Source organism: Rana temporaria, chromosome 1, assembly GCF_905171775.1.
Source record: "Rana temporaria chromosome 1, aRanTem1.1, whole genome shotgun sequence".
NCBI lineage: Eukaryota > Metazoa > Chordata > Amphibia > Anura > Ranidae > Rana > Rana temporaria.
The window spans coordinates 475,134,405-475,149,610 of record NC_053489.1 but is presented as its reverse complement, the minus strand read 5'-3'; the positions used below and the strand labels follow the sequence as shown (position 1 = coordinate 475,149,610).

General features: G+C 44.2%; 1 protein-coding gene across 5 annotated transcripts in view; it reads right to left on the bottom strand.

Moving 5' to 3' along the window:
* The window catches only part of COL25A1 (collagen type XXV alpha 1 chain), a 588,595-nt gene that overhangs the window by 161,647 nt on the left and 411,742 nt on the right, over nucleotides 1–15,206 (bottom strand). For all 5 annotated transcript variants that reach the window (XM_040329411.1, XM_040329395.1, XM_040329418.1 and 2 more), the window contains exons 9-10: nucleotides 10,222–10,338; nucleotides 9,036–9,071 (exon numbers count right to left, since the gene is read on the bottom strand). In XM_040329411.1, the coding sequence (XP_040185345.1) occupies nucleotides 9,036–9,071; nucleotides 10,222–10,338 (153 nt within the window). The remainder of the gene's footprint in view (nucleotides 1–9,035; nucleotides 9,072–10,221; nucleotides 10,339–15,206) is intronic.

The following is a 15,206-nucleotide window of genomic DNA, read 5'->3' as shown; positions in this document are numbered from 1 at the left end:
GGGCCCCCAGATACCGGCCCCCCACCCTAAGTGAATGGATATGGGGTACATCGTACCCCTATCCATTCACCTGGAGGCAAAAAGTAAAATGTAGTAAACACACAACACAAGGCTTTTTAAAATATTTTATTATTCTGCTCCGGAGGCCCCCCCTGTCTTCGTTATTAGCTCAATTACCAGGGGGGGCTTCTTCTTCCACTCTCCGGGGGTCTTCTCCGCTCTCCGGGGGGGCTTCTCCGGACTCCGGGGGGCTTCTTCCATCTTCTCCCCTCTTCCGCTCTTCACTCGGCGAACCCCGGTTCTTCTGCAGCTCTCCGGTGCCTTCTTCTTCAGCGCTGGCTGCCTGCTATGTTTGTGTGTTAGCTCGATTTCAAACAGGCAGCCGGCGCGGTCTTCTGTGACGCCAGGGTCTTCTGGTCTTCTGTTCTTCCGATGTTGCCTCGTCGCCTGTTGTCGCTGCAATGATGGAAGCGCGCCTTGCATCCCATTTATATAGGCATCACCGTCCCATCATGCTCCGGCAGGTACCCACGTGGTGGGTGCACGTGGGTAGGCACCCACCACGTGGGTACCTACCGGAGCATGATGGGACGGTGATGCCTATATAAATGGGATGCAAGGCGCGCTTCCATCATTGCAGCGACAACAGGCGACGAGGCAACATCGGAAGAACAGAAGACCAGAAGACCCTGGCGTCACAGAAGACCGCGCCGGCTGCCTGTTTGAAATCGAGCTAACACACAAACATAGCAGGCAGCCAGCGCTGAAGAAGAAGGCACCGGAGAGCTGCAGAAGAACCGGGGTTCGCCGAGTCAAGAGCGGAAGAGGGGAGAAGATGGAAGAAGCCCCCCGGAGTCCGGAGAAGCCCCCCCCGGAGAGCGGAGAAGACCCCCGGAGAGCGGAAGACCCCCGGAGAGCGGAAGAAGAAGCCCCCCCTGGTAATTGAGCTAATAACGAAGACAGGGGGGGCCTCCGGAGCAGAATAATAAAATATTTTAAAAAGCCTTGTGTTGTGTGTTTACTACATTTTACTTTTTGCCTACAGGTGAATGGATAGGGGTACGATGTACCCCATATCCATTCACTTAGGGTGGGGGGCCGGTATCTGGGGGCCCCCTTATTAAAGGGGACTCCCAGATTCCGATAAGCCTCCGCCCGCAGACCCCGACAACCAATGGCAAGGGTTGTCGGGAAGAGGTCCTGTCCTCATCAACATGGGGACAGGGTGCTCTGGGGTGGGGGGGCCCGCAGTGCGCCCCCCTGCCCCAGAGCACCCAACCCCCCCATGTTGAGGGCATGCGGCCTGGCACGGCTCAGGAGGGGGGGGGACGCTCGCTCGTCCCCACTCCCTTCCTGGCCGGCCGGGTAGCGTGCTTTGGATACGGGTCTGGTATGGATTGTAGGGGGACCCCCTACGTCAATTTTTCGGCGTGGGGGGGTCTCCTTACAACCCATACCAGACCTAAGGGCCTGGTATGCTCCTGGGGGGGGAACCCATGCCGGTTTTTTCTTTGAAAATTGGCATGGAGTTCTCCCTCTCAGGAATGCATGCTGAGCGACGCTGTCATTTTTTTTTATAATTAATTGTTTTCCCGGCGCGTCTTTTTTTTTCACCCGTCGCAACTTTAGTGTCCCGTCGAAATTCTCAAAGCCGACCGGCGTTAATTACGTTCGCGCGCTGCACGTCGGGAAAATGACGTCACACGCATGCGCAGTACGGCCGGCGCGGGAGCGCGCCTCATTTAAATTTTAAACGCCCCCAGGAGAGGAGGACCGCCTTACGACGGCGGCACTTAAGTTACACAGCGTGTAATTTCTACCTAAGTGCTTTGACGATCAGGCACTTAGGTAGAAATTTTAAGTCAGTGTAACTTAACTGCTGAAATTTAAGTTACGCACAGTTTTTGAGAATTTGGCCCTATGTTTTTATTATAGGGACAATATTTTAGTGCACACTACAGTCTGAGTAATGGGAATTTAATAATATACATTCTTATGACAATTGTCTGTATAAGGCCACATATTTTTAATAAATCAAGAATTTGAAAAGCCTACTTGCAGCGTTTTTCTTTTCCATAAACTATTTGTTTCTTCAATTGCAATGTGCCTTTGAACTCATTAGCAAATTTGACTTCTTCAAGAAGAATCAATTGTCTAGCACATACCCCTCCTTCCTTGCAAGTCATATAGCCCCCTCCATTTCTGGGAATGTCTTATTACAGTATGTGCTGGCCCAGCTTCCCTACATAAGCTCTTCACCCTAGATTCATTTTTATGTAGCTGCCAGAAGAGGACTGAAGAGGAATCACTTAGAGTGTAACTAGAGTGATAGCTCTTAGCCTGTTGGGAGTGCTAACATCACATCCAAGATGGCGATACCCAGCAGCAATCTCAGGGCTTTTGGCGGTCTAGCCAAGGGAGGCCCCATATGGTAAATAAAATAAATTCTTTCACCCCCTGTTACATACAACAGGAAAGGAGAAGGGATAACTTTAAATTAAGGAAAATCTTCTCTTACACAACTGTCACCTGAACAGTCTACATCAGGGATCTCCAAACTGCGGCCCGGGGGCCAGATGTGGCCCTTTGCTAGCCTTTATGCGGCCCTTGGGGCACTATTCCTCCAACTGATATGAGGCACTATTCCTTCCACTGACACCAACCAGGGGGCACTATTTCTTCTACTGATATCCTAGAGGCGATTCAGTTCGCATGTGTAGCGCTATACAAGTCATTCATTCATTCATATCAATGATGGTATTCCTCCTACTGATAGGGGCCCTACTCCTCCTCCTACTGACCACCAACCCTGAGGCCATATTTATTCTCGCTGGTGCTGGGCCCGGGACATTTTCTGCCCTCGCTGGACATAATCCGGCCCTCCTAAAGTCTGAAGGACAATAAACTGGCCCTTAGTTTGAAAAGTTTGGAGACCCCTGGTCTACATGATAGTAGATTTCTCTTCTAATCCTACTCTGGCAACAACAGAAAAGTTTAGTTTTCTTTCTCTCACTTTTAATCGATTTTCCTCCCACTTTTCAATAGAGTGAATCTGCCCAATGTAGAAACCAACAGCTATAAAACATGATTAGGGTTTTAATCCTTGCTTACTCTATTAAAAGCTATGTAGAAACAGATACGAATTTCAGGATACGTGTCAGAAATTATAAGTGGTAGTCAAATAGTACAATATTCTAACATTTAGTCACTTTAAACCCTCTATTGGGAAAGCTGAGGTTGGCCAATATTAACCTGAATAGCAAGGAAAACACATTATCAATTAAAATCTGGAAACTCTAATCTACTGCCAAGGGATAGCAATTTAATGTTCTACAGTTATAAAAGCAAGTAGAGCACAAAATAAATAAGGCAGTTAAAATAATATATGAAGGGTACTGAAAAAAGGCTTCTAGTCTCGAATAAGCTCAAGGAATGTGCCGAGCTTTGTTGAGCTTAACACCTAACGATTTGCCTGATTTTCTTGATATTGCTGTATTCAATAGAACTATTTAATGGTGTGTGTATATATGCAGCAATAAAGAAACCAGGGTCAACATTACAAAACATAAGGTGATGTCAGATAAGTGAATCAATTTCCAAGTCAGAAAATATTGTGAAAAATGTAAATGCCACCTTTGTCGAAAGACTTGAATTTGCATTTCTTATAGATTGCAAATGGATGAAGATCAATTTTAAACTTGGCACAATCAGATTTATCAATCTATTGTTATATAGGGTGGGACAAAGTACACATATATTACTTTCAAATTATTGTACATTATATGTAATAATGGGACCCCTCCTAATTTTGCTTTGTTGGTACAGAGTTACCTTGACAACTTCCGACAGAGTGACTGGATGTCATGTTCACCCGAGCTAACATCTATGGAAGCCTTTTTTTAGGGCATAGTAAATGATAAGATTTTATGAGATGAAAACCCTGAGTGGTCAAATTAAAGGCGTTCATCTCAAAAGAATTTGTGTGTTGCTGTGTGTTACAGTGTCAAGGATAGAATCCAGAAATGTTGCAATGTTGATGGAGGACATTTCGAGCACCTACCTACCAGTGGCGGCTGGTGCTCAGATTTTTTGGGGGGGCGCAAACGAAAAAAAAAAAAACAATTGCAGCCTCACTCGGCCTATCAATTATCACCACTGTGCCATCAAACGCAGCCACTGTGCCATCAAAACGCAACCACTGTGCCATCAAAACGCAACCACTGTGCCATGCCATCAAACACAGCCACTATGCCATCATTTGTCACCACTTTGCCATGCCATCAATTGTCACCACTTTGCCATGCCATCAATTGTCACCACTTTGCCATCAATTGTCACCACTGTGCCATCAATTGTCACCACTGTGCCATGCCATCAATTGTTACCACTGTGCCATCAATTGTCACCACTGTGCCTTGAATTGTCACCACTGTGCCATGCCATCAATTGTTACCACTGTGCCATCAATTGTCACCACTGTGCCATCAATTGTCACCACTGTGCCATGCCATCAATTGTTACCACTGTGCCATCAATTGTCACCACTGTGCCATGCCATCAATTGTTACCACTGTGCCATGCCATCAATTGTTACCACTGTGCCATCAATTGTCACCACTGTGCCATGCCATCAATTGTTACCACTGTGCCATCAATTGTCACCACTGTGCCATGCCATCAATTGTTACCACTGTGCCATGCCATCAATTGTTACCACTGTGCCATCAATTGTCACCACTGTGCCATGCCATCAATTGTTACCTCTGTGCCATCAATTGTCACCACTGTGCCACCAATTGTCACCACTGTGCCCATCAAATGTCACCACTGTGCCCATCAATTGTCACTGTCCAGACATCCATCCACCTCAGAGCTTTATATTATAACCTGCTGGGACTTGTAGTTCTCCATCATCTCCTGGGGCTCAGGTGCATGCAATCCACCATATTTGTTCAGTTTTTCTCACTGCTGGGACTTGTAGTCCCATAGAGGGTGGATTGCATGCACCTGAGCCCCAGGAGATGGTGGAGAACTACAAGTCCCAGCAGTCTAAATACAATAACAGGCTCCAAGGTGGATGGGTGGGGATCAGGCAGTGCACTGCTGTCCGCTGATGACCTAATGGGGCGATAAATCAAATCCAATTTGAACTGAATTCTGTGGCTTGGCTGGCTTACCTTAGCAGCGCCAGCTTCACTCCGCTCGGGCAGTGTAAACTTCAGAGAAAGTGCCGCGTGACGTCATTTCCGATTTTCGTCTGTAAGACGAATAGCCGGAAGTCACAGTAGTAATGCTCCCGGCGCTCATAGAGAGGCACGGGAAGCATATCAGCGCTTTTCAATGCGCCCATATTCAAGCTAAAAGCCCGCAAATGAAGCGCCATGTCTAGATTGTAGTGACGCGGCGCTTCATAGGGAAATGGTGGCCGGCGCTCAATCCCAACCCATTAAAGAATTTTTTTTTTTTTTAAGTTTCTTTCTTAAAGGGGCCAAAAAAATATATATATATATATATATATATTTATTTTTTTGCCTACAGGAGGGGGGCGGCGCCCGGGCGCCCCCTATGGGCGGGCCGCCACTGCTACCTACAGCACTAAACGGTGTCACAATGTCGGGGACATGTTCTAGGGATGTTGCACCCAAGATACTAAGCAGGACCCGATCAGTACTGTATACTTTACCTACCTTTGGACAACTTTATATTTTATATATATATATATATATATATATTCACACACAGGGCTCAAACTTTCAAGTCCTGAGCTACTAGCCAGGCCCCTAATCCCGCTCATAAACACGCCCTCATAAATGATCTCATGAAATGACACTTAAATGTTTTATGCAGAATTAAATTATAAAAATAAATATTAACAACAAATTTATCAGTGCCCATCAGTGCAGCCTACCTGTGCCCAACAATGCAGCCTACCTGTGTCCATCAATGCCGCTTCCCCTGTGCCCAACAATTCAGCCTACCTGTGCCCATCAATGCCGCTTCACCTGTGCCCAACAATGCAGCCTACCTGTGTCCATCAATGCTGCTTCACCTGTGCCCTACAACACTGCCTACCTGTGTCCATCAATTCTGCCTCACCTCACCTGTGCCCAACAATGCAGCCTATCTGTGCCCAACAATGCAGCCTACCTGTATCCATTAATCCTGCTTCACCTGTGCCCAACAATGCAGCCTACCTGTGTCCATCAATGCAGCCCACACGTGTCAATCAATGCAGCCTACCTGTGCCTAACAATGCAGCCTACCTGTTCCCAACAATGCAGCCTACCTGTGTCCATCAATGCCACTTCACCTGTGCCCAACAGAGCAGACTACCTGTGTCCATCAATGCCGCTTCACCTGTGCCCAACAATTCAGCCTACCCGTGCCTATCAATCCCGCTTCACCTGTGCCCAACAATGAAGCCTACCTGTGTCCAGCAATGCTGCTTCACCTGTGCCCAACAACACAGCCTACCTTTGTCCATCAATGCCGCCTCACCTGTGCCCAACAATGCAGCCTACCTGTGCCCAACAATGAAGCCTACCTGTATCCATTAATTGCTTCACCTGTGCCCAACAATGAAGCCTACCTGTGTCCATCAATGCAGCCTACCTGTGTCAATCAATGCAGCCTATCTGTACCCATCAATGCAGCCTACCTGTGCCCAACAATCCAACCTCACCTGTGCCCATCAATGCAGCCTACCTGTTTTTATCAATGCAGTTTACCTGTGTCCATCAATGCAGCCTACCTGTGTCCATTAATGCAGCCTACCTGTGCAGGGGAATAGAGGAGCAAAAGAGGATTGCCGGCTGGATCATCAGAGCGCCTATGAACATCACTGTAACAGCTTTCATTTCAATTGCTGCGTGTTCCTCGTGCTGTGTGTTCCCAGGGATTTTAATATACGTATGTCAAACATCCTGGGATTGGACGGGTGATCTGTCTATCAAAGTTCCCGGGCCAGAAGGCGAGGCTGTATGTAACAGCGAGTGCGTGGAACACACAGTAATTGAAATGAAAGCTGCTACAGCGATGTTCCGTGCTCTGATGATCCTGCTGGCTCTCTCTTCTCTCTTCCTCTGGGTGATCACTGGGAGAAGAGATCCCATTCAACACTGCTTGCAGGCGGTGCTCACCCCCCTCACTCCTAGGCAGCCCACACTCACCAGACCTAAAATTTGAGGGCTGTGCATATATATATATATATATATATATATATATATATATATATATTGTGTATATATATATATATATATATATATATATATATATATATATATATATATATGAGAAAAAGTTCAAGAGTTGCTGCACTTAAAATGGTTTTATTTTTCCAAATATTCTCATAAAGGTTACATACCAAAGAAGTATACAAAATATTCAGACATGGATGTCCGTTTCGGGCTTACATGCTACCGCCCTTCTTCAGATCAAGTCAGAACATATCTATGTTCTGACTTGATCTGAAGAAGGGCAGTAGCATGTAAGCCTGAAACAGACATTCATGTCTGAATATTTTGTATACTTCTTTGGTATGTAACCTTTACGAGAATATTTGGAAAAATAAAAACATTTTAAGTGCAGCAACTCTTGAACTTTTTTCCTAATCCTATATATATGGTCGGTGGGAAGACCTGCTTGCTGGCACGTATTGTATACTGTGTGCAGTTCTCCTCCATTTCTTTGTGTGTATATATATATATATATATATATATATATATATATATATATATATATATTATAATTTTTCTCAAATGTCACATAGAAAATGGAAACCTAAATACCCTCTAAACACTACCCCAAGACAGTATGTCCCTGCCTCCTGCCCCTACAACACTGTGGGACACCCATAGTGCAAACAGTGCAATATACAGATACAGTAACAACCAGCACAAACACTGGCAGACCATACAGTACGTTGTCTTAGCAAATTATGTCATGGACTGGAACAATATGGTTGCTAAGTGATGAAAACGTGTTACAGAAGTAACAGCTAAATGAAACTAAACAAAGTAGCAGTAGCCTCGTCTACCAAAAGTAGAGGTCAACAACCAACATAATGGAAAGGAATGCATGAAATAAAAAAATAAACAAAAAATAGTCAAAAATGAAAAAATAAATAAATGGTAAGTCTGCAATCCTATTCACATCCCTTTAAGAATTTCCCACCTACCTGTGCATATGCAGGTATGTAGGGTTTAATTGTACATTTAGTCCTTTGGAAGTTAGAGGTAGTAAAGAGTGAATCGGTGGTCCTCTTTTTTGCACAAATATCCAGTGGAAGGTGGATATGACCAATAGGTATACGGTGAATACTTGGGAGTATGTGTTTAAACTGTTCAGAATGTTGTGCAACAGGTTGATCAGAGGTACCAGAGGCAGTGTCCTTTTAAATGACATATTTATGGTTGCAAAGGCATTCATATATGCAGACAAATAATCCTGATATGAGGTAGCTTTATGTAGTACAACTGGGGCACTGACAGCAAACCAGTTTCATTTTAACAAGACATGTACTTTCAGAACAATGAGCAGTATTAACTTTTTTAAAGTTAACAATGATTTGTCGATAGTTAATGACATTATCTTCTCATTATTTGAAATAGTCAGGCTCCAATACAGTAGAGAGGATCGGAAGATGGGTAGGTATCTCCTTTACAATTTTTGCACAGACTGATGTTAGTTGTGTACCCAAGAATTCAATAGTTAAGAGCATCAAATGAAAACTGTTTGGTTAATGGAGCCAATTGTTGGGATATTGTAGATTCAAAACCTCTGGGGAATCTGTTGTTGTTGATAGTAGTTATATAAGTATTGACCATGTAATTGAAGATCAGTCTCATGTATTTTCTATTGAGCAAATATAATCTATGATCCACTGGTTTATAAACGCTGCCACTGGATTTACGTAAAGGGTCAAAAGTATTGGAATAGGATCAGCTTTACAGAAAATAATTTCCTATACATATAAATATCAATATATCACTGTTTCAAGTAATTTGCTTTCCTATCAAATAGTTCACAATACTTACGACTAATCCTGTTTCACCTGGTTGTCCCGACTCTCCCTAAAGAGATATTAACGTATCAGTTATTAATCAAAGTAATCTCATATTTTATCGCCTGCAATGTACAATCAATGCTAGATTTGGATGACCGAAAGGCACACGTGTAAAACATATTCAAGGAGGGACTCTTTCTTAAAATATTAAAAGGTGGATACTTGGCAAGCAGACTGTCTATAGACAGAGCAATCAGACCCTCGATCAGTCATACTGGAGCTGTTCTGTGCTTGTATGTATAAAGATAAGCCAGCACAATGTTTGCTCAATATATATATATATATATTTTTACTTACAACTTTCAATTTATAACAAGTATCTTTATTTGAAAACAGACAACAGTAATCTTGCATCCAACATTTTGATCATTTATCTTTCAGAAGCATTTTGTTATTGATCACTGCTGCTGATTTGAATATATCAGGAAACAATGTTCAAATGTATAAAACCAATGAGTGACAGTATTCTATTTTCAATAATAAATCTTATTGCATATTTCGCACCACAGTTCTTTAAGTATTTTTCCTACTCACAAATGTGATCTTAGTCTATTCACTCTGTACAGTGACCAGTAACAACATCAATGATCAATTTTAGAAACAATAAAATGCCCACAAATCTTAAAATGCTCAATCTTTTATTGCCGAACATCACATTACAGCAAAATTTAGATGTTAAATGTATTATAGTATAAAGAAGTATAAACAAGTAGCAATATTGGCAATAACCAGAGCCACTAGACCTAATTCAAGGATTGTATAGGCTTCTTTGTCATTTATTGAGCTTAAGTTTAACCTAATTAAAGGTAGAGAACAGCCTGCCCATATCACCAGAAGAGGTCTCCTACTGCACAGAGTGCTGACATAGTGAATATAGTGTTTCCTGCACAGAACTGCTAGAGAGTTAGGAGGGGATGAATCATCCAGTGCACAAGCAGCCTGCTGTTGTGATCAGTCTCCATTAGTGGAAGTTCTTTGCTGCAGGGAGTTTCAAGGCCCACTTTTATGACTGATTTCAAGGGCCCAGAATAGTTCCAGTTCCAGAAAGGGAGCACAGATTTACGCATCTTCTACAAGCAGCTACATTAATACACATACACTGAGGTGCCCAGAGTTCAGGTTTAAATATACTTATACCTGACACAGTAAAAACTTACTGGAACTCCAGATAATCCTCTTGGTCCATCCTTACCGGTGTCCCCTGGAGGACCTCTAGGTCCTGGTGGTCCAGGAGGACCAGGGGGGCCTGGTGGCCCGGCCTGTCCTTGGTCACCCTTAATAAAAGCAAATAGTCAATCACAATATAACAAAAAAGAAAATAGTCAGTCACAAAATAACAAAAATAGGATACAGAAGGAACATTTCTGTGTAACATTATATATATGTTTGGTGCTTCATAACTAGACCTAAAGTCTAGAAAAAAAATTTAAACAGTTATGTGATATAATTAATATTTTATGTTGTACTTTTTTTTTAAACTGGATATACATTTCAATGTAGAGCAATATATCAATTTGTGTATTTGTTTCAGATACAAATGTATAATATATATGAAACCATATCTATCACATTTTAAATATTTAAGAAAGTAAAATAATAAGTTGGAAATAGATGAACATTTTTGTGACTATGATATATTACACGACATTAATAAACAAAAATGAATTACAATAACACAAGAATTGGCATGTCAATACCAAGCCATAAATGTATTTTTCTTTCTTATACATCACGGGACACATAGCAGCCATATACATTACTACCTGGGTTATGCACCACCTATAGGTGAATGGACACTGGTAGAACAACCAAAAACGGGAAGTGATCTCCTATATAATCCCTCACATACTGTACAGGAAGTACTCCAATTTTTCCGCCAGTGTCTAAAAAAGGTTGATGGTCATTTTTTTGAGCTCTATGTGAGCTTCCATGCTGTAGTCCTGCACAGGTTCTTAAGAATCAAGGCACAGCATTTCTAGATCGGATCCATTTCAAAAAGCTACTATGCTAAGATAAATGGTACCCGAGCCTTGTAAAGAGGATTAAAGGATCAACAACTCAGTTTTGCCTATAATGCAGCCTTCGGTTGCTGGACCCTGCGTAGTGGAATCCTGGACACCACAGCGCTAAGGCATTCCTGCAGGGTGTTGTACGGGTCCAAAGGAGTGGACCCTCATGCTAAAAGGGTACCCAATCCTTAAAGGTCCATGCAACAGAACCCGACCTGATGGGTAAAGGCTGGGCCTCTGACTTAGGCTATTGTCTTACGGCGGGAGTGGTAAGTGGTAAGGGTCCAATTATTATATATTCCCCTGCAACAATGTATGTTTAGGCTGACATGTTTTGGGGGAAAAAAATGTTTTGCTTGCAATGCTTTTTTTGCCCACTGGAGGACATAGATGTGCAAGCACAGGCGCATGCACATGGCACTGACGGCTAGTTGCTGGCCGGCGGTTAGTTGCTGGTCGGCAGAGGGGACACAGAGTAATCTGTCCTGGGTGACACGTGAGTCCTATGGGTGATCACAGACACAGCCTAATTATGTTGCAGTAGCTAAAGAACAATTCATTGTATAAGATTCTTTCAAGGGGGAATTGTGGTACTGAGGAACTTGTGTATTGTACCGCAAAGCCAGTAACCATTTCTTCAGCAAGCCATGTCTTCCAAGAAGCATTCTGGGGGGAGTGCTGCAGCAAAGGGCGCATGTGTTCCATCAGTGGCTCCTGTAGAGGCTAAACAGAACTCTGCTGCAATAGCCTCTCCTGAAAGACCGGATGTCACCGGGCAATCTGAGCAGCTGCATCTATCCGGCATTGTGGCTACTACCAGTACTGCTACCTCAGAGTTTATTACTAAAGAGGACCTGGCATCAGCTTTGGCTGGTTTAGAGGGCAAGATTGCTGGAATGGTCCCTTTTGTCACACAAAGTGGCATGAAGCGTGACAGGTCCCCTTCCCCTATTACTCCTATATTGGAGCAAGACTGGGTTGACGAGGTAGAAGAGGTAATGGACGGTCAGGCAATTGATATTCAAACAGAGGAATCTCCCTCAAGTGATTCAGAGCCTGAAAAGGCTCAGATTTTATCAGCCTCTCAATCACAAAAGCTTCTCATCCATTCACTTATACAGATGGTCCATACAGCTTTTAAGTTACCTCCAGTGGAGGTCCCTGAAACACCTTGTTCCTCCCTGGATTCTTTGAAACCATAACAGGATACACAGGTGTTTCCCTTTCACCCAATCTTGAAGCAGGTGGTAAATTCCAACTGGGAGCACCCAGACAGGATACTTGTGCCTCCAAGGAGGTTTTCTCATTTATACCTTATGGAGGAAAGCTTTACCAAGAAGTGGTGCATACTGGTTGTGGATGAAGCAGTTTGCTCCCTGAGCAAGACCTTAACTTGTCCAGTGGATAATGCACAGGTCTCAAGTCTTATCTGCGGATAAGAAGCTGGAAGCCTTGTTAAAGGCATCCTTCACCTTTGCAGATTCTGCTATTCAGCCCACTGTAGCATCATTGGGGTCTGTCAAGCCTTGAAGGATCAGACTAGACAGCCCAATAGACCAGAGGATTCTGTTTAGGATACAGCAGATCTGCCTCAGGCTTTTTGCTTTGCTATAGATGCTCTTTAAAACTCCACACAGCAGATCTCCAACATGGCTCTTTTGTCTGTGCACATGCACAAAAGCTGGTCAGCAGAGCTCCCTCGTAAGAGGATGCTAGCTGGTTTTACTTTTTATGGAGAACGTTTGTTTGGGGTTCATCTTGATAAGTACATCCAAAAGATATCTGGAGGAAAGAGTTCCCTCCTTACTGTGAAAAAGGTAGCTACACGGCCCTCTTTTAAGGTACCACGTGCTAATTCCTCAGGTTTTTCAGGCCCTTGGCAGTTCCGACGGCACCAAGGATCTGCTGCTAAAGGTAAACAGCAGGACCAGGGCCAAAAGAAGCTGTGGGTCCAAAAGTCCACTAATACTGGCACCAAACCTTCCTTGTGAAGGGACGCCCCCACTCCTGTGGGTGGGGAGAAGGTTGCTGCAGATTGCGGGATTGTGGGGAATGTTAATTCAGGACAGGTGGATTATCTCCACAGTGTCTCAGGGGTACAGGCTCAAATTACACTCCTACCCTCCTCAAAGATTTGTGAGGTTCAGCGTTCCCACAGACCTTTCAAGAAAGGGCTTATTATTCCAAGCACTAGACCGTTTAAGTTGGCAGGGGGTGATCATGGAGGTCCCAGTTCCCGAAAGGGGAACAGGGTTTTATTCAAATCTGTTTACGGTTTCAAAGCCAAATGGCGACATAAGACCAATTCTGGATCTAAGAGCACTGAACCATTATCTCTCAGTGCTGCCCTTTCGGATGGAATCAGTCCCCTCTGTTGTGACCCCTCTCCAAGAAGGAGATTTTCTGGCATCCATAGATATCAGGGATGCATATCTGCACGTGTCAATTTTTCAACCTTATCAAAGGCTTTTGCACTTTGTCAAAGAGGAACATCATTTTCAGTTTGTGGCTCTGCACTTACACCCACACCCGGGTTCTTCACAAAGATCCTAGCACCCATACTGGGTCTTCTATGATCTCGAGGGATCTTGATTGCAGGCTACTTAGACGATCTCCTACTCAGGGATCAATCGCTGCATGTTTTGATAAGAAACGCGACCTTTACGGTCCAATTCCTGGAACATCTCAAATGAATCATAAATTCTGAGATATCGGCCCTAAAACAGGTTCAAAGTCTGGAATACTTATGCTTTGTTATGGACACAGTCCAGGCAAGAGTGTTCTTGCCTCCAAGAAGGGTCGAGGCCCTAAAGGATCAGGTTCAGCAGGTAAGAGTCTTCTGAGAAGGTTGGTTTCCTCATTCGAGGCAATTCTGTATGGCCAGTTCCATTTGAGGGCATTGCAGCAGAACATTCTTTCTGCATGGAGCAGGAAGATGCAGGCTTTTGATTCCTGCACAATCATAACCCCCAAGGCTTGAGGAAGTCTCGCCTGGTGGTTAGTAGACCAGAATCTGGTACAGGGAAGGTCTTTTCTTCCACTGTCGTGGAAAGTAGTGATCACAGATGCCAGTCTTTCCAGCTGGGGCACAGTCATTGAAAGTTCCACAGTCCAGAGGAAATGGACTGTGAAGGAACAGGGATTGCCCATCAATGTGCTAGAGCTGCGGGCAATATGCCTTGCGCTGAATTATTGGACGTCAATGTTACCAGGCCACCTGGAAAGGGTGAAAACAATCAATGCCACGGCTGTGGTCTATGTCGACCATCAGGGTGGCACCAAGAGTTGCCTGACCCACATGGAGGTCAGTCATGTGTTATCCTTGTCAGAAAGGCATGTGCCAGTGCTGTCTGCTGTCCACATTCCGGGGATAAAGAACTGGATGGCGGACTATCTCAGCCGCCAACAGATACCTTCAGGAGAATGGTCTCTGCCCCCGCAGGTGTTTATACAGATTTGCCAGTGGTGGGGTACAATGGATGTAGACCTGCTGGCATCCACGTTAAACTGCAAGATTCAGCAGTTTGTATCCAGAGCAAGAGATCCACTTGCGATTGGGATAGATGCTCTGGTAGTTCCCTGGACTCAGTTCTCTTTGATTTATGCATTCCCCCAATTCCTCTTCTGCTACATATTTTGCGCAGGATCCGAGAGGAGATGAAATCAGTCATTCTGGTAGCTCCGGCCTGGACCAGGAGGGCCTGGTACCCAGAGGTAGTGAGATTAGCAGTAGGCAAACCTTGGACGCTTCCGCTCCAGCTCGATCTAGTGTCACAGGGACCTTTATTCCACCTGAATGTATGCTTGCTGAATTTAATGGCGTGGCTATGGAAGCCAGGGTGCTAGGAGATCATGGTATCTCAGAACCAGTGGTAACTACACTGGTGAATGCCAGAAAGCGGTCACCAGGAAGGTTTATCACAGGGTTTGGAAGGCTTACATTGCGTGGTGTGAGGTCAGAATTTGGCATCCTCACAGATATTTGGTAGAGAGAATTCTCTCTTTTCTTCAGTCGGACTTAGATAAAAGATTAGCCTTGACAACAATTAAAGGGCAGGTTTCAGCTTTATCAGTGTACGTTCAGAAGCCTCTGACTTCACATTCCTTGGTCCAGACTTTTCTTCAGGGAGTGA